Source organism: Myotis daubentonii, chromosome X (assembly GCF_963259705.1).
Source record: "Myotis daubentonii chromosome X, mMyoDau2.1, whole genome shotgun sequence".
NCBI classification, from domain to species: Eukaryota; Metazoa; Chordata; class Mammalia; order Chiroptera; family Vespertilionidae; genus Myotis; species Myotis daubentonii.
The window spans coordinates 129,481,561-129,506,888 of NC_081861.1; the positions used below are offsets into that span (position 1 = coordinate 129,481,561).

Genomic DNA, 25,328 nt, shown 5'->3' on the forward strand with positions numbered 1-25,328 from the left:
AGGAATACAAGTGTAGTTCAACATAAGAAAGTTAATTAATGTAATATACCATATTAATAGACAATGTGCTGCTTGCATAAGGATAGACACATACACCAATGGAATAAAACTGGGAGTCCAGCAATAAATCCATACATCTATGGCTTATTAATTTTTGACAAGGGTACCAAGGCCATTCAATGAGGGAAAAAGACTCTTCAACAAAAGATTCTGGAACAACTACATACTCATATGCAAAGAATGAAGTTGGACAGAAATTAACTGAAGTTGTACACAAACAGGTAGCTAATGGTTTTTGAAATTTGTTGAACTTTACAAAGAATCAATGAAAATGGTTCATTGACCCAAATGTAAGAGCTACAGCTTTAAAATTTTTAAAAGAAAACATAGGGATAAATCTTCATGACCTTGGATTTGGCAAGGAATTCTCAGATATGACACCAAATGCACAAGTAACTGAAGAAAAAAAAATAGATAAGTTGGACTTCATCTAATTTATAAAATTTTGTGAATCAAAGGACGTTATCAAAAAAGTGAAAAAGCCCAGCTGGCGTTGCCCAATGGTTGAGCATAGACCCATGAACCAGGAGGTCATGGTTTGATTCCCCATCAGGGCACATGCCCAGGTTGCAGGCTTGATCCCCAGTGGGGGGGGGGGGCATGCAGGAGGCAGTCGATTGATGATTCTCTCTCATCATTGATATTTCTCTCTCTTCTTCTCCCTTCCTCTCTGAAATATATATATATATATAAAGACAACCTTAAAATGTGAGAAAATATTTGCAAACCATGTACTGATAAGGGATATGTATCCAGAATATATAAAGAACTCCTACAACTGAATAATAAATAGAGAAATAATCTGATTTTAAAGAAGGCAATGGATCTGAATAGACGTTTCTCCAAAAACTGTATAAAAATGTCCAATAAACATGAAAAGGTGCTCAACATCTTTAGTCATCAGGGAAATGCAAATCAAACCCACAAGGAGATACCACCTCACACACAGCTAAGATGGTTATAATAAAAATTAAAAGAAACAGAAAATAATAAGTGCTGGCAGAATTAATTGGAGAAATCTGAACCCAGGAATGTAAAATGGTGCAGTTGCAGAAAATGGTTTGGAAATTCCTCAAAAATGAAAATATAGAGTAACCATATGACCCAGCAATTCCACTCCTAGGTAGGTATATACTCAAGAGAAATGAAAACAAATGTTCATGCAAAAACTTATACATATGCTCATAGCAACATTGTTCATAATAGCCAAAAGGTAGAAAAAATTCAAAAGTCCATCTATTGATAAATTGATAAACAAAAATAGTATAGCCATACAATAGAATATTAGTCAGCCATAAAAGTAAAAGAAGTAACTAAACATGCTGAGACATGAATGAGCCTTAAAAACATTATGCTAGATTAAAGAAGTCAGACACAAAAAGCCATATATTATATGATTTCATTTGTATGAAATATCTGGAATAGACAAATACATAAAGACAGAAAGTATAACAGTGGTTGCCAGGGGTGGGGGAGAAAGGAATAGTAATGGGTATGACATTTCTTTTTGGGTGATGAATATGTTCTGGAATTAGCTACTGGTATTGGTTGCACAATCTTGTGAGTATATTAAAAACCACTAAATAATATACTTTAAATGGTGAATTTTATGGTGAATTATATCTCAGAAAAAGAAAAAGGAAATGCCATAAGCAATGGACAGAGGAGGTTTCTGTGTACCTGAGGATACTTCTTTCAGTGGGTTAAGCAAAGCGCAGGGTAGCTTTCACTTGATGTGAAGGTTTTCCTCAAGGGAATGCATTTCTGCTGTAGCGTTTTCATTCACTCATTCAACAAATAGTCATTGAACACTTTATGAAGAATCGAGGCAGTATAGATACTTCCACTTACCTGCTGCTTCTTAAAGGCCTCAATCATTATAGTAAGAGAATTAGTATTGAGTGGAAATTGCAGCCGAGGGCCACTATACGATTCTGGGACCTCTATTATCCCTATACATTCCTGTCTACCCCTGTCGTCCTGGGGGGCGCAACCAAACAGCCGATTTACTAAAGCTGGAAAAAACAGAAAGGGTGGCAAAAATCAACATTCCCATACTTAAATAAAATAAATACCTTCTTGAATGTCTAGCCTATGTAATACACTGTGCTAAATGTTATGAATACCGTGATATCCCACATATAACCATGAGGAATGATTTGTTCTGAAACCAGTAGGTACATGCACAAGAATCACCATCATCCCTTCCTGGGTGGACATTTTACCAAATCAGTAAGTTCATCAGTAGGGAATGGAGGGATAAGCACAGGGAAAACTAATCACTCACGGTATTTTGATGCTCTGAAGCTCTAACTCTACATTTTTTTTTGTCTATTCTTACATCTCAGATTTTTACAAATAGTGTTGAAAACATAACAATGCATTATATTTGGTTTAAATATCTGCTACTATTCATGATATACAGAAAATTAAACTGCAACATTTAATTTTCCCCGTTAAACACTTCAAATTTTACTTAGTTGTAATTGATTTGTCTCCCTCTTCACATAAAAACAAATTTTCTGACATGATTTTCTTTTTGGTAACAAAGCAGATAAAGTAAGATGACAAACCATCGGCACAAATTCCAAAGGCCCTCTCTCTCAGAGACACACTGTTCATTTCAGTAGATGCTGAGATCCAGTGTCCCTTTCTTGCTAGATTGCCCATAAAATGATCAGCTCAAGAACAGAAATCCGGCCAAATCAGATGGGTAAAGATGAAAGGGGATATCACAGTTTGATTATAACAGTGATCCCAATTCTCTATCCCAAACTCTGGCCATGCCCTTTTTAATGTGATTTTGAAGATTCTATTTCCCCAGCCCTTGAAGCTGGTTCGTGACTTGTGTTGGCCTAAAGAAAGTGGTGGAAGTGTTACATACCAGTTCCAAGCCAAGGCCTCACAAGGACTTGTTTGTTTCCATGCTCCGCTTTTGAAACCATGCCACTACTATGAAGCCCTGGCTAGCCTACTAAAAGCTCCAACACCATAGGGAGCAGAGCTGAGTCACCCTAGCCAAGGCCGTCCTAGATCAGCTGCCATCCCGCAGACCTCCAGACACAGCGAAGCGAACTCCACCCAAAACCCATAAAACTGCCAAATCAAGACTGCTAAGAACAGCAGACGTGCTCAGCTAATCTGTAGACTGATGAGCAAAAAGAAATGTTTATTACATGCCACTGAACTATTGTGGTTGTTTAATACACAGTATTATTATAGTAACAGATAAGTGATACAGAGGATGATGACATACTTTTCAATTCATTAACACTCAATTGCTACTAAGGTCATTAATCAGAAGTTGTCTGCAAGCAGTTTCTATCATTTTGAATATTTAGAGTAGACATGTTTGCCAGGTGGGTACTGGAAATATTGGGAGGAACACTTTGTAAAGTATATAGGGCTGGGCAAAAGTAGGTTTATTGTTATTCATATGGAAAAATATATAATACAAGAATAAAAATACTGTTTTATGTACTGGCAACTATGAACCTACTTTTCCCACCCCTGTATGACTGTCTAACCAGTATGCTATACTTCTGAAATGAATACAAAATGATATTGAATATAAATTGTAATTGAAAAAGAATATATTTATATTTATATTTATATTTATATTTATATTTATATTTATATTTATATAGTACCTGGTCTGATAGGACATTTTGGCTAATGTTGAAAGCAAAAACAAAAGTTAAAACAACACTTCCACACACTCTGCCCCACTCCCACTTCCACCAGTTTCTGATTAAACCTATTCTATGTATAGCAGCTTTGGCTATCTACCTGTGGGAGGGGACTGATATGGAAAAGCAGACTGGAACTGATGTGTAGAGTCTCTCCATCAATTCCTATGACTTGCTTTTGAGCAACTAAAGCAGTAAGACACAGAAAAGATCTGCTTCCAGGTCACCTCTTACCTTTGGAACACCCAGAGTTCTCGACATACTCTGTGCCTCAGAATAAAACCATTGATCTTCAAATGTGAAGTGTAGTTGTATCCCTAAATATACCTTACTTAGGGGTCAGAGCACTTTTGCCAAATAGGTGTAGTTAGAGCTTGTCTGGGACCCTCCTACCAAAGAGGGCCATTAGAGAGCAACCTACAGTAATGTACAGCATGGTGACTCTCGTTAACAATACTCTAGCAGTGGTCGGCAAACTGTGGCTCGCGAGCCACATGCAGCTCTCACAAAATCCACATGTGGGTGCGCATGTACAGTGCGATTGAAACTTCGTGGCCCATGTACAGAAGTCGGTATTTTGTGGAAGAGCCACACTCAAGGGGCCAAAGAGCCGCATGTGGCTTGCGAGCCGCAGTTTGCCGACCACTGCTCTAGTGTATATTTCCTGCTAAGAGAGTATATTTTATTTATTTATTTAGTCATTCATTTATATTTTATTATTTTATTTTTAATATATTTTATTGATATCAGAGAGGAAGGGAGAGGGAGAGAGAGAGAGAGAGAGAGAGAGAGAGAGAGAGAGAGACATCAATGATGAGAGAGAATCATTGATTGGCTGCTCGTCTTCTACTGGGGATTGAACCTGCAACCCAGGCATGTGCCCTTGGCCAGAATCAAACCAGGGATGGTTCAGTCCACAGGCTGTTGCTTTATTCACTGACCCAAACCAGCTAGGGCAAGTTCTCAACACACACACACATAAAATTGTAACTAAGTGAAGTGGTGTGAATAAGTTAACTAACTTTATGGTGGCAATCATTTCACAATAAATACATAAATAAAACTGTAACATTGTACACCGTAAACTTATACAACATTATGTGTCATTTATATTTCAATAAAGCTGGAAAAATATTTAAATAAAATCAACATACAGCAGCAATCTATAAATTTCTTTTTCTGCTACATACAATAATTAAATCAATATGATTCTAGCACTCTATAATTGAGAGATGTATAAGAGAATAGATGGCTCAGAAATATGTCTTATTACACATTTTTAAAATAAATATATTATGAAGGAGGTACTACAAATCATGGTGAAAAGATAAATTATGAATGTCTGGGAAAAATTGGTTAACTAATTTGAAATTTTCTTTGTAGTTGTATTTTTTTAATTGTTCTCAATCACTAGGAATCAAAATTTCCTTTTTTAGTTTAATATGAAAACATTCAAAATTTATAAAGTGTTAAATTTTGTAAAAGTCAAACCATTAAAAAATCTAAAAATACAGGCATAGCAATCACATTTTAAATATTTCAGGGCCTTCTAAGTTTAAAAGCAGAAGGATTCACAAAGAAAAATATATTTAGATTTAAAAAAACATATTTTAAATAATTAATGGATGAAAATTTTCTAAATCTGACAAAAAATATAACTTAGATATCAAGAAGCTCAGAAAACCCATGAAGGATAAGTAAAAATTAAACCTTACCAAGGCACGTTATGGTTAAGATGCTATTTTCCAATGTTACTTAGGTTAGGCTTTTTTCTTCCCTACCTCCTTCAGGTGATTATGTTATCATTTGTAATACAGTCATGTTCCTTTGTCACAGTGTGTATTCCATTTTGGAAACATATACACACATATAGTACACTTTCTGTTTTTAATTATATTTTTAGGGATGTGAAACATTATCATGGTTTTAAGAGTCAGAACTACAAAAAAGTACACTCAGAGACATGTCACTCTTCCCTCATCCCTCTACCCAATCCTCATTCTCCCATTCCTTCTTTCCTGCTCCCACCCATATCCCCAATTACCTGTATGTAAACAATGTCATTACTTTCTTGTTTATCCTGTAGGTTTAGTCTGTATTTATTTTTGCACAAATGATTGTGTGTGTGTGTGTCTGTATCTGTGTGTACATACAGGGTGTCCCCCAAAATGTATACTATTCAAAGTGTGTGTATACATTTTGGGGGGACACCCTGTATGTATGTGTGTGTGTGTGTGTGTGTGTGTGTGTGTGTGTGAATATATATAAAGATTTCTTAAACAGGATAGAGAAACCACTAATCTAAAGAAAAAAAATTGTACTACGATGAAATAAAAAATTTGTTAATGAAAAAAGACCTTTTAAAGACTGGGATGGGGTAGTAAAAGACAAAGACTAGGAGAAGATATTATACATTCACCTAACAAAGATCAATATTCTTATAATTAGAATACTTAGAAAATTCACACAAATTGCTAAGAAAAAGACAGATAGGCAAAAAACTGGATCAGGCACTTCACTGAGCAGGATGTGCATGTGACTGATACACATACCACAACGGTGAGCAATTTCACTTCTCACCAGGGAAATGCACATTAAAGTGGAAATGTGATACCACTACATACTCACCAAATGGTTAAAATGAAAAGGAGACACAATTACAAGTGTTGGTGAGGCTATGGAACAACTGGGACTTTCATACACTGGTGGCAGTATCACTTGGTACAACTTTGTAAAACTTTGTCAGTATCTAATAAAGCTGAACATATGCATGCTCTATAATCCAACTCTTCTCCTGAGTTGTGGTATATCTTTATAGTAATGATCCCCATTGAAACATGCCTCCTTGTATCCATATCCCTTTACAATATAATGCTGCTGCTGCTCCCTGCAAGAGATGGAGCTTTCCTACCCCCTTTGAATCTGCAGCTGGCCTTGTGACATGCTTTGACAAACAGAAGATGGCAGAACTGATTTTGTGTGTGTTCCAGAGCATCCAGGGGTGGGCAAACTTTTTGACTCCAGGGCCACAATGGGTTCTTAAACTGGACCGGAGGGCCGGAACAAAACATGGATGGAGTGTTTGTGTGAACTAATATAAATTCAAAGTAAACATCTACACTAATAAAAGAGAAAAATGGTAATTGGTGTACGACGATACCCTTTTCATTGGCTAATCAGGGCTATATGCAAATTAACTGCCAACTATGATTGGCAGTTAACTGCCAACAAGATGGCGGTTAATTTGCATATGTAGGCACAATGCAGGGAGGCGAAAGGGAAAGCAGGAAGAAGCCCCCTGCCACTGACAGTGATCGGAAACCCAGGGGGGAGCTAAGAGCTGGGGGGGCAGGGCAAAGGCGGCCCTGGGGCCGCCTTTGCCCTGCCCCCCAGCCATGATCGGAGAATCAGGTGCCTTTTCCACCCTGGCCAGTGATAGCAGGAAGTAGGGGTGGAGCCAGCGATGGGAGCTGGGCACGGTCGAAGCTGGCAGTCCCAGGAGCTAGGGGTCCCTTGCCTGGGCCTAAAGCGGAGCCCACGATCATGGGGCCGCTGCAGCTGTGGGTCCCCGCTGCCCGAGCCGGACGCCTAGGCCAGAGGCGTTAGGCCTGGGCAGGGGCGGAGCCTGCAACCGCGGGGAGCTGGGGGTCCCCTGCCCAGGCCTGACACCTCTGCCGGAGGCCTCAGGCCTGGTCAAGGGGCCGATCCGGTGATTGGTGATCAGAGGGTGATGAGGGTCAACTCCTCTGGCCGAGGCATCAGGCCTGGGCGGGGGGCTGAGCCGGGGATTGGGGGGATATGATGGTCCCCTTGCCCAGGCCTGAAGCCTGGGTCAGAGGCATCAGGCTTGGGCAGGGGGTGGAGCAAGCGATCAGAGGGAGATGGAGGTCCCCTGCCCAGGCATGATTCCTGGGCTAGAGGCCCCAGGCCTGGGTGGGGGCCAGAGCCAGTGATCGGGGGGGAGATGGGGGTCCCCTGTCCTGACACCTCTGGCGGAGGCGTCAGGCCTGGGCAAGGGGCCGATCAGGCAATTGGAGGGTGATGGGGGTCTACGCCTCTGGCTGAGGCATCAGGCCTGGGCAAGGGGCAGAGCCAGCAATCGGAGGGGGCTGGGGGCAGAACCAGTGATGGGGGGAAATGAGGGTCCCCTGCCCAGGCCTGACGCCTCTGTCAGAGGCGTCAGGCCTGGGCAAGGGGCTGATCCTGCGATTGGAGGGTGATGGGGGTCAACGCCTGAGGGCTCCCAATATGTGAGAGGGGGCAGGCTGGGCTGAGGGACACTCCCCACACACACACACACACAGTGCACGAATTTCGTGCACCGGGCCCCTAGTCATTACATAAAGGGGTACGGTCTTTTTTTTCAATAGTTTTATTCATTTCAAACGGGCCGGATCCGGCCCGCGGGCCATAGTTTGCCCACGGCTGGCATAGACCTTAAAAGGCCTTGCAGTTTATGCCTTTGATCTCTTGGAATCCAGCTGCCATGTAAAGAAATTCAGGATATCCTATTGGACAGACAGGCTGCATGAAGAGTTTAAGGTGTCCAAGTTCATAGCTAACACCAAAAAGTCCCAGGCATGTAAAACCATTTGGACCTTCCTGTGCCACCCAGATGGCTTGAGTGAGCCCAACTGATACCATCTGAAACAACGACAAGTCATCCCCACTGAGCCCTGTTCAAATGCCTGACCCACAGAATCATAAGCAATAAAATGGCTGTTGTTTTAAAGCCACTAAATTCTGGGGTGGTTGTTATGTAGCAAAAGATAACTGAAAATGAGTACTTAACAAAAGAAAAGAATATATATGTTTACCAAAATGCACATGTACAAGAATATGCATAGCAGTAAGTAACATTTAAATTACCAAAACTGAAAACAACTCAAAATTCTATAAACAGTAGAATGAATAAATTTTGGCATATTAATAAATATGGAATATTATTCAGCAATAAGAATGACCAAACTGCATCAACATAGATGACTCTCACAAATACTATAAGTTATGTAAAAGAAGCCAGACTCAACATTCTATGCTTCCATTTAATTAGAGAATTTCAAAAACAAGCAAAATTAATCTGGGATGTAGAAGTGAGAAAAATAGTGATGAGGGGGGTGGGTAATGATTGGAGAGGACAGTGGGGATTCTGTGGTTTTAATGTTTTATTTCTTGTTCTGGGTGCAGGTTATAAGGGTTTGTTTACTTTCAGAAAATCTATTGTCATATACTTATGATTTGTGTACTTTTCTGTAATGTAAAGTTTACACAAGAAAATTAAGCCACTGTCCCTTCTTTGATAAAATTTTAAATATATTTTTAAATCACCCGCAGAATTTTGTAAATATAATTTTTTTTAAAATCAGAGACTGAGTAAATATACCTAGGCTGGAACCCAGCCACCTGTGGCTATGAATCTCCATAAGCAATTCTGATGCATAGGCTGAACAGAAATATTAGGTCATTAGCAGAAAGAATGCTGCTTCATTTCATCATTATTATATTTCCTCTCAAAAATATTTTTGACAAAGAACATGAAATAACTCTCTTTTAGATAATTGCAATTATCTAAAAGAAAGAAAATGCCAAAATACCTACTTACACCCACTCCCACTCCTCAAGTTTGGCTATTCCACCATTCAAAAAGCTTCCATAGGTCATTAAACACTTTAATTAGTTTCATACATATGTACTTAGCTCAAAGCATGCCATTAAACCACCATTCTTTTGCCACTTTGACGGGTGTTCACTAAGTTATTTAAAATATGCTCTTAGATACCATAAACAGTTTAAATTAGAATAAAAAATTGGTTGCCCCAAATTGAAGAAAAAAGTTTTAAAGTCTAGCATCTACCTTGCAAATAACAGACAGATTTTAATTTGAAGGAGAAATACATGCCTTGTGAAAAACTATTATTTTAAAATCAGTTTTTAACCATACCTATGTTGTCTGTCTCTAGACATCTATGCAGAAGACAGAGATATGATGGAGCCAACTGTATTTAATCCACCATTTTCCCAAGATCTGTTTCATGAAATACTCAATATATTTTTATCTCTCAGCACAAAAGTTTCATGTAAAGCATGGCTGGTGTAGTTCATTGGCTGAGCATCGACCTATGAACCAGAAGGTCACAGTCCAATTCCTGGTCAGGGCACATGCACAGGTTTCGGGCTTAATCTCAAGTGTTGGGCAATTGATCAATTATTCTCTCTCATCTTTGATGTTTCTATCTCTCTCTCCCTTCCTCTCTAAATCAATACAAATATTTTTTAAAAATTTCATGGATAAAAAATAAGATCCTCCTTACTATACTACTACTGTACATCAATAAATGGTAGTTCAGAGAAGGTATTAAACAAATTAACATTGAATGAAGCCTAATTCAGTTTTTTGAAAGTGAAAGGATTAAATCAGTGATTCTCAACCTTCTGGCCCTTTAAATACAGTTCCTCATGTTGTGACCCAACCATAAAATTATTTTCGTTGCTACTTCATAACTGTAATGTTGCTACTGTTATGAATCGTAATGCAAATATCTGATATGCAGGATGGTCTTAGGTGACACCTGTGAAAGGGTCGTTCGACCGCCAAAGGGGTAGCGACCCACAGGTTGAGAACCGCTGGATTAAATGGTCAATTTAGTTGCTACCCATCAGAGAGGAAAAAAGCCACCTGAACTGATTTCACAGTTGTTTGGTGTCACATAGACGAAACAGGTGGGCATCTTTTTTTTTTTTTTTAGAATGATAAATATCCTCAAACTTAATAAGAGGGAAAAAGAAATTTTTCTTATTTTAAAACAAATGACAAGAAAGCATTTACAGTACAAAAGCTCAAAATAAAAATTCCCTAAAACAGATGCTAATATTCATAGAAACTTAATACATAATAAAGGTATTACCACACAGCAACAGAGAGAAAACTGACCACAAATAAAAAGGGTTATCGCTCTAGCCAGTTTGGCTCAGTGGATAGAGCACTAGCAGGTGGGCATCTTTTAAATTATTTAGTGTTCTCCTATCTTCAGAGTTTACATCCCTTGATGAGGACAATTCAATATTTAATGAGTGCTTTTCAAAAGACTAAAATTTTACTTACTTGGATCTTTCTCTTGTATATGTACGTAGTTTTCCAACATGAAGGAAAAGAAATTGGATAACTGGATAAAATAAAAACACATTAATCAATGAATGAACCCCAAATAGCTACTGTAATAAATGCTATTGGTGTTTCATGTAAGTCCCCTTTAACCTTCTAGGGCACTCATCTCCCAGCTGCACTAGGTCCCATCTCTACTTGCCCACCTCCTCCCAAGGACTGCCCTTGGTAGATGAGAGGTACCTTCCCTAGAGTTGCATAGGATTTCATATATCTGTCCTCCTGGGAGGCTGCCCATAGAAAATGACTAACTGAAGCAAGGGTATTACAGCCTAGACCCCCAGTTCCCTTGCCACTGCATGGGATAAACCATGATGCACTTCAAAGCTCCCAATGCGATCAGGTTGAGGTCAAGCTTCTCCAGAAACCATAGTTTTGCCTAGTTTCTTCCCCTGTCCAATCTTGTTTTCCTCACTTCCTTATAGATTTTTCCTGAGAACACTCTTAGGAAATCACTTGTACCAGAATCCTTGTCTCAGATTCTGCTTTTAGGAAACCAACCTAATTCAGCTACTAAATTTTGTTCATTATGATCTCTTATTTTCCTTTTGGTAGTGAGATGAAGAGTTAAGGGATACTCTTAAATGTTAAATATATTTGGGAAATTAAATAAGGAAAGATAGAGGGAGGGAAAGATGGAAACCCACCAACATTCCAACCATCACCTAGATCAGTGATGGTGAACCTTTTGAGCTCGGCGTGTCAGCATTTTGAAAAACCCTAACTTAACTCTGGTGCCATGTCACATATAGAATTTTTTTGATATTTGCAACCATAGTAAAACAAAGATTTATATTTTTGATATTTATTTTATATATTTAAATGCCATTTAACAAATAAAAATCAACCAAAAAAATGAGTTCACATGTCACCTCTGAAACACCTGTCATAGGTTCGCCATCACTGACCTAGATGCTGCCTCTATGCCTACCAATTATCTGCAAAAACCTGCATTTATACAGCACAAATAACTTCTCCAAGCCCTGTCACCCATAAAGAGTGACCATGAAGGAACCTTATCAACCTGAGAGTAGGTCTGGGAGTTCAGAGACGGCTTTCCACACAAATATCAAAATGTGTAAGTTTAATACTGTTGATGGGTTTGTCAAGAGTTAATAGAAACCACAATGAAATACCACTGCACCCACACTAGGATGGCTATAATAAAGAAGACAGATAATAACAAGTGTTGTCAAAGATGTGGCAAAATTGGACCCCTCATACACTGCTGGGGGGATGTAAATGGTGCAGCTGCTTGGGAAAGCAATTTAGCAATTACTCAAAAAGTTAAACACAGAGTTACCAGATGACCCAACAATTCCACTTCTAGGTATAAACCCAAGAGAATATGTTCCCATAAAATCTTGCACACAAATATTCATAGCAGCATTATTTATAATAGCCAAAAAGTAGAAACAACTCAAATGATCTATCCACTGAGAAATGAATAAAAAAATGTGTGAAATCCATACAATGGAATATTATCCATAAAAAGGAATGAAGTACTGATATACACTACAATATGAATGAACATTGAAGATATTATGCTAAGTGAAAGAAGTCAGACCCAAAAGGATCACATTTTCTGTGATTCCACTTATATGAAATGGTGAGAAAAGGCAAACTCATAAAGACATAAAACAGATTAGTGGTTGCCAGGAGCTGGGAAGAAGGAGAAATGGGGAGTGACTGCTAATGACTATAAATGGTTTTTTTGGGGGGCGGGGTGATAAAAATGCTCTACAATTTATTGTGGTGATGGTTACAATTTTGGGTATATACTAAAGGCCATTAAATTTTACACTTTAACTGAACTGTATCTCAATAAATCTGTTATAAAAAGAGTCAATATTAAAGAATGTACTAAAACTAGAATGTGTGCATATAAAGCATACCAATTTGAGAGCTCACTCTACCTTTGTACTCATCACTACATTCCACAGTGCTTAAAAGGACAGCTCACACTGTGAGCTTCTAATCAAGGCAAAGGGAAAATCTGATTGAATCATAGTATATCATTTTTATAACTGCCAAGAATAAATCCAGCAATATCTTTGATACTTTTTGAAATTTTCTTAATTATTTTTAAAGATAATGTAATACATTTACATATAAATATGATTGTTGAAAACTACAAACAATACAGAATGAAAATGAGAATTCCTCTCCCATCCATTCCCACTCCTGTCCCCAGAAATAATCACTGGAAACACTTCACAGTATAGCTTTTCCCAGACTTCTGCTGTATGTTTAATTTTCTTTCATATATATGGGATAAAACTCTACATTCTGTCCTACAAACTGATTTTTTTCATTAACAATTACATTGGACATCTTTCTAAGATATTTTTATTACTAAAAAGTACTTTTTTTGCGGAGGCCGGTTTGGCTCAGTGGATGGAGCATCGGCCTGCGGACTGAGGGGTCCCAGGTTCGATTCCGGTCAGGGGCGTGTACCTGGGTTGCGGGCACATCCCCAGTGGGAGATGTGGAGGCAGCTGATCAATGTATCTCTCTCATCGATGTTTCTGACTATCTCTCTCCCTTCCTCTCTGTAAAAAATCAATAAAATATATTTTTTTAAAAAAGTACTTTTTTCATCAATAAGCATTAAAGTTTAATTTATATATTGTGGGGTTTTTTGCAAGCTTGAAAAAAGCCTTCCTCACCCATCTATATATTCTTCTAGAACTTTCATAGGTTCGTTCCCAGGAAATTCTTCCAGTTTTTAACACCATAAAATGTTATTTTTTCTTCATAAAGTAACAACTTCCTACTGGGACACGTCCCCAAAAATAGAATAAAGCCATTTTTATTAGTCAACTAGGTATCTGGCAGCCCTCTTAAAAATGTGAACTTCAGAATTGAAAAATACCATCCTCATCCCAAATCATACGCCCTCTCTCAACAGCTAGTTCCAAGACAATGTCACTATATCTTCTATTAAAGCCTTTCACTAAGGTTTCTCAGCTTAAAATGGTCCCAACCAGTCATTCTTTCAATAACAAGGGGTAAAGAGAAGCAGTTTACCAAAATAAGAGACAAGCTTACAAAACAGACCTGTAATTGGCCTTGTTCATCGGCATATTCAATGGACTGGAAGATGGTGAGAGCATAACGTTGTCTGGTCTTCAACCGAGCTCTGTAACCTCGGTACCAATTTTGGATAATCAGTGCAGCTCTTATTGCTGCAGACACACAGGACACAAAAGTCAAAGAAAAACAGTTACTATGCAGCTATGATGGGGGTAAGAAGGTGCTTCAGGGGGAAAAATACAGTGGGGCCTTGACTTATTAGTTTAATTCGTTCCGAGAACAAGCTCGTTAAGGAGCTCATTAAGGAGCTCGTTAACTCAAATTACTCTATCAACTCAATGCAAAATATGGCCGAGAGACAGCTGGTATCTCAAAAAACTCGTTAGTCGGGACACTCATAAGTCAAGGCCCCACTGTAGTCAGTTCACCTGGATTCCTCGGTTCTACACACATAAAAAATACAATCAATGAGATTTACCCTCATGTTTTTATAAAATGTCCTTGTCTCAAATATTCATGGAATAGTGGCATGAATATTTTTGGAGCAAGACTACCTGAATTTGAATCCCAGCTCTGCTAATTACCGTCTATGTGACTTTGGGTAAGTTATTAAAACTCTCAAAGACTCAGTTCCCTTATCTGTAAAATGGGGATAATAGCACTTACCTACGGCAATATTTAAGCATATAAAGTCTATGTATGCCCTATGAAGTAGCAATTCCGTTCTTCACTATATACCCCAAAGCAATTGTCACACAGTCCATTAGGGAGACATATGGCGATACAGTGCTTCTTTGTGGCAATAGGAAGTTTGACACCAACACAGCCAACTGTCTATTGCTAGGACAGAGAATGTGTAACTGTGGTGGATGCACCTATAGAGTCTTATGCCACAGTGGAAGCAATAGATTCAATAAACCCATAGTAACATGAATGGGTCTTAAAAAAATTGTGCTTCAGTTAGAACAGTTATTAAAAACTTAAAGACAGAATGAAATATAACATGATACCACTTTATATAAATTTAAAATACACATACACAAAACCACAATATACATTTCATAAGAGTATATACAAAGTAATACTTTGTATATATTACTAAAAATAATAATTGGTTATTTATGGGGAGGGTGACCATCAGGTACATGGGCAAAAGGGAGTAAGCAAATTAATTAACATAAGAAAGGGTCTTGCACAAGCCAATGATAACAATGCACAATGAATTAAGAAGTATGATTCACTCCACCTTCTACACCTGATAGTCAATTGACAAGCAATGGATGAAATGAACACACCTCCCTCTGCATAGAGTTACTGTAAGGACAAAATGAGATACTACAGGTAAAGAGTTTAGCTAAATGACTAACATAAAGCACATGCTAAATAAATGGCAACTATAGTGGTAAGGTCTCTCTTCTTTGTGGATTATTCAGACACACTGACTCTCTTCTGGTAGCCTTTGAACTATCCTGTACCTTCATAGAAAGAGATCAGGTGAAAGATGAGATTAAAACATAGTCTCTTATGCCTTCCTCAAGTTTTAGAGTTAAGAGCAATCAACATCAGCTGGCTCTTTTTATTTATGCTGTAATTTTTCCGTTAGCACATAAAAATTAAGAGTTGACTAAAATGAGAACAATTTGAGTTTTGAAAGCAGAAATCCAGCCTCTAGTCCCAGTATGTTTAGTTTAGTACTGCTGTGATACACCAAGTAGACACTAATCATCTGAGGGTGTTTATTTATGAGCTCCCTCAAGGCTCTTGGGTTTCAGAGACTCTCATTTCATTACTCAGCTTTTAGAAAACCCCAGGAAATAGACATAAGGTCAAGTATCAAAATCTTTATAGGGAAAAACCACAGGGAGAAGAAATCGAGTAACTTGTTCAATGTTGCAAAGCAAATAGTTTGTAATATCATGGCTGAAATCTCATGTTCTTACCATATCCTTCTGGACAGTAATCTGAAAGATCTGTTCTGTGGAACAGTGACTGTCATGACCAACCAATCCTCACCTAAGTGTTTTCTGTTCACCAAGCACAATGTTCTAGTCCTACTTACTGAGGGTCAAGCAACAGATTCATTCCTGCAGTCCTTGCCACACTGTGAAGCTGAGAGAGACTAACTTACTTACGGTCATTTAGCCAATAAATGGAAATGGACAGCAGGAATTGAATCAACATCTCACTGACCCCATAGCCCAAGCTCTTAACCTGCATAGAGCTATTGACCTTTTTCTGTGTCTCAGTTTCTTCATCTGCACAATTATGAAGTGAAATAAATGACCTCTTTCTATTTACTATTAACAACATCAACCTACATATATAAAAGCCTAAGCAACCATTAAGACCTAACAACTGGAATGACCAGAATGACAGGTTAACCAGTCACTATGATGTGCACTGACCACCAGGGGGCAGACACTCAACGCAGGAGCTTCCCCCGGGTAGTCAGTGTGTTTCCACAGCCAACCTCACACGGCCCCTCCCCCTCCCGCCCAGCCAGCCTCCTGAGGCCCCTCTCCCCACCCTGCTGCCCCCCCATAGGCCCTGATCGGGGGGGCCAGCTGGCCAATCTCCCGGGGCCCCTCTCCCCAGCCAGCTGGCCCCCCAATAGACCTCAATCACCAGCCAGGCTGAGGGACCCCACTCATGCACAAAGTCGTGCACCGGGCCTCTAGTAATAAATAATCAAGCTTATTATTTCTACAATTGATAATTGAACAAAATAGCTTCCATATGTTAAGGTCTGTTATAAGACACTAGAGGCCTGATGCATGAAATTCGTGCAAGAGTAGGCCTTCCTTCCCCCAGCTGCCAGCACCGGCTTCCCTCTGGCACCTGGGACCCAGGCTTCCTTAGAAGCCCCAGCTTCGTCAGGAAGGATGGAAGGACATCCAGAAGGATGTCTGGTCTAATTAGCATATTACACTTTTATTATTATAGATTAGTCCCAAGTATTACAATCTCCATGTTACACATACAGAAACTTCAAGTTTAGAGAGGCAAGGATCTTGCTCAAGTCATTCACTTAGTATGGATTCAGGTCTTCAAAGTCCTGGGCTCTCTCCACAATATATAGCCAGCTACTTCATTTCCTAATCTATTTGTACCTTTCCTTCCTTGACTAATGGCCACCATTTATTGAGTGCCTACTATGTGCCTAGCTCTAAGCCAGACACATTACATATACTACTACTTCTACTCCTCCCCCACAAGGAGAAAAAGGTCATCTAAGTCTCCTCTCCCATATCTGCCTTGCTGGGACCACAGCCCACTCACCAAGGGGAGGAGTTGTTATTTTGTTTGGTAAGCACACAGTACATTCATGGGCGATCTTTTACTAGTGGATGTGGGTACTGGGACTTGCAAGGGAAACAGTCATGCTCAGTTCCCGCTTGCACTTCCTCTTCTACTCCAAAGTCAATAAGCTGAGCCACCTTGGCCCCCACTTAGGAATCCACCATCTCTGTTTGGGCTTGTATTCCTATACCTGAGCCTCTACACCAAACATGAAGGACACTTACTAAATTATCATCTCTCACCCCATGCTTCTCTACTTCAGTCAGCTTGCTAGTACTGGAAGCTGGGACTCTGCAGGCCACATTTCCACTTTGCCAATTGCTCCATGTTTGGCTCTGTCAATAGGGCCTGTTGAGGTTAGAGGAGGGACAGGGGACACACTTCTTCCTGTTCCTGTTAGTATAGCCTAGCAAGTGCTCTTTGCCCCCACAGATTCTCCTTGTTGTAGCCATTGGATCCAATTTGTAGTTTACCCAGCACTTGTAAAGCCAGCCTCATGGCAGCCCCTCAGAGACACGGGTACCAGTTGAGCAGCCCCCATTCTCAAAGGTCAGAGTTTCAGTTCTGCAGGAATCCTCCTCCAAGTTTCTAAATTTTAATAATTTCAATCTTTCCCCATTGTTCTCTCAGCCCTAGAGGTGGTAACATTCCTGCAGTTGTTACCTCCACATACATTCAAGTTCTTTTTCTTTATATTTATTGTCTAAAATTTTACATATGTCTCCTCCCATCCCCGCTTGACCGCCCCCCCCCCCCTCCACTCAAGTTTTTTTTCAGGGACTCTTTCAGTTACCTAGTAACAACTTGATTCCTAGCTGACAGTTGCTTACATTCAGTTCTCTCTATTCAAACCACTCTTGGTTTCTGCCTCCTGACTAAACCCTGCCTGATGAGCTAGTCCCATGGCAGTGGAAAAAGTAGGTCCAGCTTAGGCCCTGAGTACTCCAGCTCAGGCCCTTACTAGAGTCCCACATTGGGATCTTGAGTACTTGGACAGTGGCTGATAAAACGGACTTTGATCCTGAGCATCAATGCCGCTTACTAAGGTACTGCTGTGCCTTGGGCATAGAATTCTCCCAGCACCCTCTCGAGAAGAGGGAAGGAGAGGCAGAGCAGGAATGGCATAGCAACATCAGACTTCTAAAACTTCACCACTGCCGGGCACTCTAGCCAGCTTAGGACTCTCCTCTGGAGCAGAAACCTCCAAAATGGCAAAGGGTAGAGCCCAGATATACACCCTCCTCCAGGGGTGGGGCACTGACTCCATAACTCCCAACCCTGCCCATAGAAGAAAATATCTGTGTTGTCCAGTTCCAAACTCACTGGACAGCTTAGATCTGCTTCTGGTCCTGCTGCTTCATGGTGTGATAGGGCTTCCCCATCACATTAACTCCATGCAGAAAAAGACAAAAATAAAAGCTATAATAAATAGCCTTGTGTCACAAAGGTCTTCTATTTTTGGTTTCTAGAAGGAAGCAACGGCATAGGTTTAATAAGTTACCTGGCCAATTTTTTGTGTCTGGCACAAGTGGTTTCTCTATTGCCAAACTTTTTTTTTTCTGTTATTCCTTAATGGATTATTTCCTTTGGTGGTGATCATTATCATGGTATTTCACAAGACGCTAGATACCTATGTAGGAGGTCTATGAGCAAAATGAAGGATACATTCAGAGCATTTGCCTTGTGGTGATAGGCACTGCTAGGTGCTTTATATGGATGATTTGATTTGATTAGTCCACTCAACAATCCTATGAAGTTATCTTCATTTTACAGATAAGGAAACTAAGGTTCAGAAATAACCTGTTTGGGGTCACATCACTCATCAGTGGGAGAATGCAGAGTCAAATCCAGATGTATGTAATACCAGAACCTGGGCTCATAACCATCTTTGCAATACAGCTCAGCATGGCATTTGGAATCAGCCATAAAAAAATGGGACAGCATGTAAAATAATTAACATCTCCCTCCTATACTTCCCCACCACATTTCCTACACTCTTTGGCTGATCTCTTGTTCTCCATAGCACTTTCTACCATCTGACACTCTATATAATCATATATTTGTATTTATTGTCTATCACCACCGATTAGCTAAGCTACATGAGAATAGGGACTTTCTTTTGTTCACTGCTATAATCCCCAGCACCTGGGGAAAGGCCATTATAGGACTGTTATAATTCTACTAGAGGCCCGGTGCACAAAATTCGTGCATGGGGGGTGTCCTTCAGCCCAGCCTGCACCCTATCCAATCTAGGATCCCTCTCACAATCCAGGACTGCTGGATCCCAACTGCTCACCTGCCTGCCTGCCTGATTGCCCCTAACAGCTTCTGCTTGCCAGCCTGATCACCCCCTAACCACTCCCCTGCCAGCCTGATTAATGCCTAACTGCTCCCCTGCCAGCCTGGTCGCCCCTAAATGCCCTCCCCTGCTGGCCTGGTCACCCCCAACTGCCCCCTCTGCTGGCCTGGTCACCCCTAACTGCCCTCCCCTGCAGGCCTGAATGCCCCCAACTGCCCTCCCCTGCTGGCCATCTTATGGTGGCCATCTTTGACCACATGGGGGCAGCCATCTTGTGTGTTGGGGTGATGGTCAATGTGCATATTACCTCTCTATATAATAAAGAGGTAATATGCAAATTAACCCTCACCACCTCACAAGATGGCTGCCTACAACCAGGCCAGGAGGGGGGTTAGTGAGGGACAACCAAACAACTGAACAAGCAGGCTGCGTGGGGTGACAAGGCTGGTGGCGGGACCATGAAGGGTGACCAGGCCAGCAGAGGGGGCAATTGGGAGCGACCAGGCTGACAGGGGGGCAGTAAGAGGTGACCAGGCCAGCAGAGGGGGGCAATTAGGGGTGACCAGGCTGGCACGCAGAGGCAGTGAGGGGCGATCAGGCCCGCAGAGGGGGCAGATAGGGGCAACCAGGCAGGCAGGCAGGTGAGTGATTAGGAGCCAGCAGTCCAGGATTGTGAGAGGGATGTCCGACTGCCGGTTTAGGCCTGATCCCAGGGATCAGGCTTAAACTGGCAGTCGGACATCCCCCGAGGACTCCCGGATTGGAGAGGGTGCAGGCTGGGCTGAGGGGATCCCCACTCCCATGCATGAATTTCATGCACCAGGCCTCTAGTAATACATGAGTATATTAGTAATGTGTTAATATAGGTATTAGTAATATAGTAATTAATATAAAATGCTTAGTACATTGCCTGGCATATAGGAACCACTCAATAAATGCTAGAATTCTTTTTTTTTTTAAGGCAGAATGGTGGCAGAGTAGGAGGATGCTGCAAGACATGCTCCCAGGAACAAGCTGGAATTACAACTGAAATATGGAAAGGCTTCCTGAGTAATCAACGGAAAACTCACAGGAGAGAAACCTGATACCCAAGAACTGAAGATGGAGACCACATAGAGACGGGTAGGAGGGGCAGAGGCATGAAAGGGCTGGCCAGGCACCCACAGATGGCAACTGCAGTCCTGGAGAGATATCTCAGCTGTGTGTGTGTCGGGGGTGCCACTGAGAACTCTGGGATCTAATCCTGAATCTGGGATCCCCAGCAGAGCACCAAACTGAGGAGGGTACCCACATAACATCTAGCTGTGAAAAGAAATGGGGTGCTGTCTGCCAGGGAGTGGCAGCTGAAAGTTTGGGCACCCTCTTAATGGGACAATGCACAAAAATTCCCTGTGGAGCCACCCACCTTGTGCTCTGGCAGAGGGTGGGTGAAGTGGACTGGAGCTGTGAGAGCAGAACCCAGGACTGGGGACTCAGGGGATAGAGCTCAGAAGGCAGACACCCCAGGTTTCCTGGGCTGAGTCATTCCCTCACATAGCAGAGGACATCTTTCCCACATAGACATCTGCCTTGCCTTGGGGGAAGACAGTTGACACACCCTATCGGAAAACACCTTGCCCTGAGGCCACTTAAGAGATTAAAAGTAACAATTAGCTTCTAGGCAGAAGCAACCGCCCCACCCTGTTGAAAAGACTCTTGTCACACCTGAGGACGATTGCTGAAGAAATGCTGAAGGGATTGCTATAAGGCAGTGGTTGGCAAACTCATTAGTCAACAGAGCCAAATATCAATAGTACAACGATTGAAATTTCTTTTGAGAGCCAAATTTTTTAAACTTAAACTATATAGGTAGGTAAATTGTTATTAACTTAATTAGGGTACTCCTAAGCTGGCCTTTGCTAAAAACGTCCTCAATCTGATTGAGGTACGTTCGCTGAGGTCCACCCCTTCCAACTCTCCCATCCACACTCGTCTTGTATACTTGTTTCGTCTATCTCCTTTCGTTCATCCTCTCTGTATGTCCAAACCATCTCAACATACCTTTCTCAGTCCTCGACACTACATCTTCTTTCACTCCACAACGTTCCCTAAAATTAACTTAATAAACTTTCCTTAAAGTTTTAAGTCTTAGTTAAACTATAGGTACATTGAATAAAACTTGATATCATACGTAATAACAATATTATTTATTGATAAAATTAAATTCCTTACAATTTACCTTACAATATCCATAAAATTAAATCATGACAATGACTGACAAACACTAATGTGAACACCTACAAAAATGTTTCATTTTATAATAAAGCCACCAATACAAAATAATTACAATTCTTAAATTGATGACAAAAATACCTGTAGGATTTGCAGCTGGTTGGAAAAATACAGGTAACTTTATGCTTCATGTAGGTACTTTTGTCACCCGCGCACAATTTGCGGATGTGACTAACACTAACCACTGCACAATGAGACTGCTGACTGCCTGGCTCACTCAACTTGTGCATGAATCGCGTGCCTCCCCCGCGCTGCATATCCCGCGGCCCACCTGTGCAGCGTCTCCCGTCGCCCGACCGACCAACACCCCCCCCCCCCACTTCTTCTAAGGCCACTTCAAAATAGACTCGCCCAGGCCAAAAACCGACTTCTGCGCATGGGCCACGAAGTTTCAATCGCACTGTACATGCGCGCCCGCACATGGTATTTTGTGGAAGAGCCACACTCAAGGGGCCAAAGAGCCGCATGTGGCTCACGAGCCGCGGTTTGCCAACCACTGCTGTAAGGAATTGCTGAGAAGAAGAAACAGAGAGAGAAACCTAGCCATACAGAATTAAAATGGCTATAAATAAGTACCTCTCAATAATAACCCTAAATGTAAATGAATTAAATGCTCCAATCAAAAGGTGTAGGGTAGCTGAATGGATATAAAAACGTGACCCAAATATATGCTGTTTATAAAACAAAAGACACCACAGGATGAAAGTGAAGGGATGGAAAAAAATTTTCCATGCAAATGGAAAAGAAAAAAAAGCTGGAGTAGCAATACTCATATCCGACAAAATAGACTTTAAAAGCATCATGCTAAGCGAAATAAGCCAGATGGAGAAAGATAAATATCATATGATCTTACTCATTTGTGGAATATAATGACCAACATAAACTGATGAATAAAAATAGAGGCAGAGGGAAAAAATATTCTAGAATAGCAGTAATCCTGTTATTTGCAGATTTTTAATATTTCCTACAACTTTTGTGATATCATACTATGTTAGTATAGTTTGGGTAATATTATCATACTTAAAATCATTTTATTCTTGAAATATTAATGTTTATTGCATGTAATTTTATTATATGTAAAATCATTTTTCTTAAATAATTGGTGTTTATTACATGTAACATTATCATTTTTCTTGACGTATTAATGTTTATTAATGTTTAATAATGTTGCATGTAACATTATTATATTTAAAATTGTTTTTCTTGAAATAAAAAATACTGAAAAAAAATAAAGAGTAAGGCAGGCATAGAACAGACTGCAGAATCTCAGAGGGAAGGTGGGGGAGGGTGGATGAGTAGGAAATCAACCAAAGAAATATGTATAACCCATGGACACAGACAATAGGGTGGTGAAGGCCTGGGGGTGGGGGGCGGCTAGAAGGAGTCAATGGGAGAAAAAAGGGGACAAATATAATACTTTCAACAATAAAGATTTAATTTTTAAAAAAAGAGTAAGGCAGGAATAAGAGACAACAATTCTCTCTCTCCAGGCTAGCAATTTCTAGTGCCTCCAAAAACTTCCTAATTAGATATGATATTTCATTAAAATTTTCACAAACTATTGTGAACAAAACAGCTACCATCTCAGAACCCAAGAATCAGGAGCAAGAAGAACCAATCAGGACCCACAGGGCTCACTCCCTTAGAGAGCATAGTCTCAGCTAAAGAGTCACCTTCTCAGTGAGGTCTTTCCTGACCACCGTTTTTATAATGGCACCCTCCCCCACTGCCTCATTCCTTACTTTCTTTCCACAGCACTTATCACTATCTGATATAGCATATATTTCACTCATGTGTTATTGTCTGTCTCCTTCCACTAGAATGCAAGCTCCATAAAGTCTGGGATTTTGGTCCATTGGATTAGCTGCTGTATCCCTGACAGGAACAGTCCCTGGAATATAGTAGATACTCAATAAATATTTGTTAAATGAATGAAATTACTATTTAGTTAAAACTTTCCATCTTGTGTTCCTCCTCATGCAAACTGGTAGTCTTATGTTTGGTTTGGTTTTGTTTTTTAAATAAGAGTTTGACAGATCATTCTTTAAGCAAGAAACTTTATATTCAGAATATATAATTTAAAGACTCTGCTTTTTGAAATTCTGCTGGTGGAGGCCTCCAGGATGAGGGAATATGTAATGTAACTTTAAGGGGTCTGACATCCAGTCAGGAAGAGAGAGAGGCACAAGTGTGATAAAACTGATTAAAATGAAGTCAAATGAACTGAAAAGAGAATGAACCGTCTAGTGGCAAAAGGCTTTAAACAACGAGGACAAGCATCTATTACCTCAGCTATTCAATGCATGCTGAAAATAGGGTATGGCTCAACTCTGGGACCACAGTTTTCATTATTGTTTTTGTGTACAGTTATTCTACATCTGTCAGCTGCTAGAGTGTGGGGCTGTCACAGTGAGACTTTCAACTTCACTGGAAAAAGCATCAAGTGTGAGATGGTCACACAACCTGATTCTTGGGCAGCAAACAAGGCAAGGACCTCTATGAGACTCACTCATCCACAAATTGTGACATCCCTGCAGAACAAGGGCATAGCACAGCCTCCTTGTCCCTAGAAAGCACTTTTTTCTTAAACAAGAGGTAAATGAGAGTAAAGTATGAGGTCTAGTGTCCAAACAGTGGCAGACATTTTAAGCAAAACTATACACTTTCCCCAAATGACAAAAGAAATCATAGTTTTATCATTCTTGAAAACCTCTGGCCTTTCAGTCAGAGGACAAGAATTAGAGGTAATGTCTATGACCTTTTTATTTGCTCATATACTAGCCTAACCCATCCACATCGGGTAATAAAAATAATTTCTGAATTTGTAAACTGGGGACTTCCATTCTGGTCCCAACTCAACCAGAGGCAAACTGTGTAACCTCAGTCAAGTCACTTTACCTCTCTGGTGCTCAGTTTCTCGTGTGAACAATGAGAACTTGGGACTTTGTGATCTCTAAGATGTTTTCCAGTTATAAAATACTCTAATTCATCCCTCTATTTTTTAATGCAACAGCTGCAACCTATTATTGCACATAGTGAAGTTGAAAATAACCATTCAAGGACAAAACAGAATGTGTAAATGCAAACACTCAAATCAGAAGCTTCTAGAGAAAGAAGACAAATCTTAAAGACTATTTTAAAAATCTGAATTATCCCTGTAGAAAAATCCAAGTCAAGTCACCAATATCCTTGACTTTCTCATCAAAGAGTTGTAGCCAAACTTTGCTAGCAATTGGTCTAGGAACATTAAATATTTCACCTATTCTTTAAATTACCTAAAATTTTATTACTGTATATTATCTGTTAATTGGTTCAAGTAATAGCCAATAGAAGATGGGAAAGATGGATGAGGAAGAAAGTGAAGACAAGATGGGGCTGGAAGACAGAGACACATGGGAAAGGTCTAAGGCCCATAAGTTTCAATGAAGATCGAGAGATAAGAGAATGGACCCAGCCAGTGTTGCTCAGTGGTTGAGCATCAACCCATGAACCAGGAGGTCCGAGTTCGATT

General features: G+C 40.3%; 1 protein-coding gene across 2 annotated transcripts in view; it reads right to left on the bottom strand.

Moving 5' to 3' along the window:
• The window catches only part of PPEF1 (protein phosphatase with EF-hand domain 1), a 118,562-nt gene that overhangs the window by 48,765 nt on the left and 44,469 nt on the right, over positions 1-25,328 (bottom strand). For both annotated transcript variants that reach the window (XM_059678998.1, XM_059678997.1), the window contains exons 9-11: positions 13,972-14,099; positions 10,852-10,912; positions 1,912-2,075 (exon numbers count right to left, since the gene is read on the bottom strand). In XM_059678998.1, the coding sequence (XP_059534981.1) occupies positions 1,912-2,075; positions 10,852-10,912; positions 13,972-14,099 (353 nt within the window). The remainder of the gene's footprint in view (positions 1-1,911; positions 2,076-10,851; positions 10,913-13,971; positions 14,100-25,328) is intronic.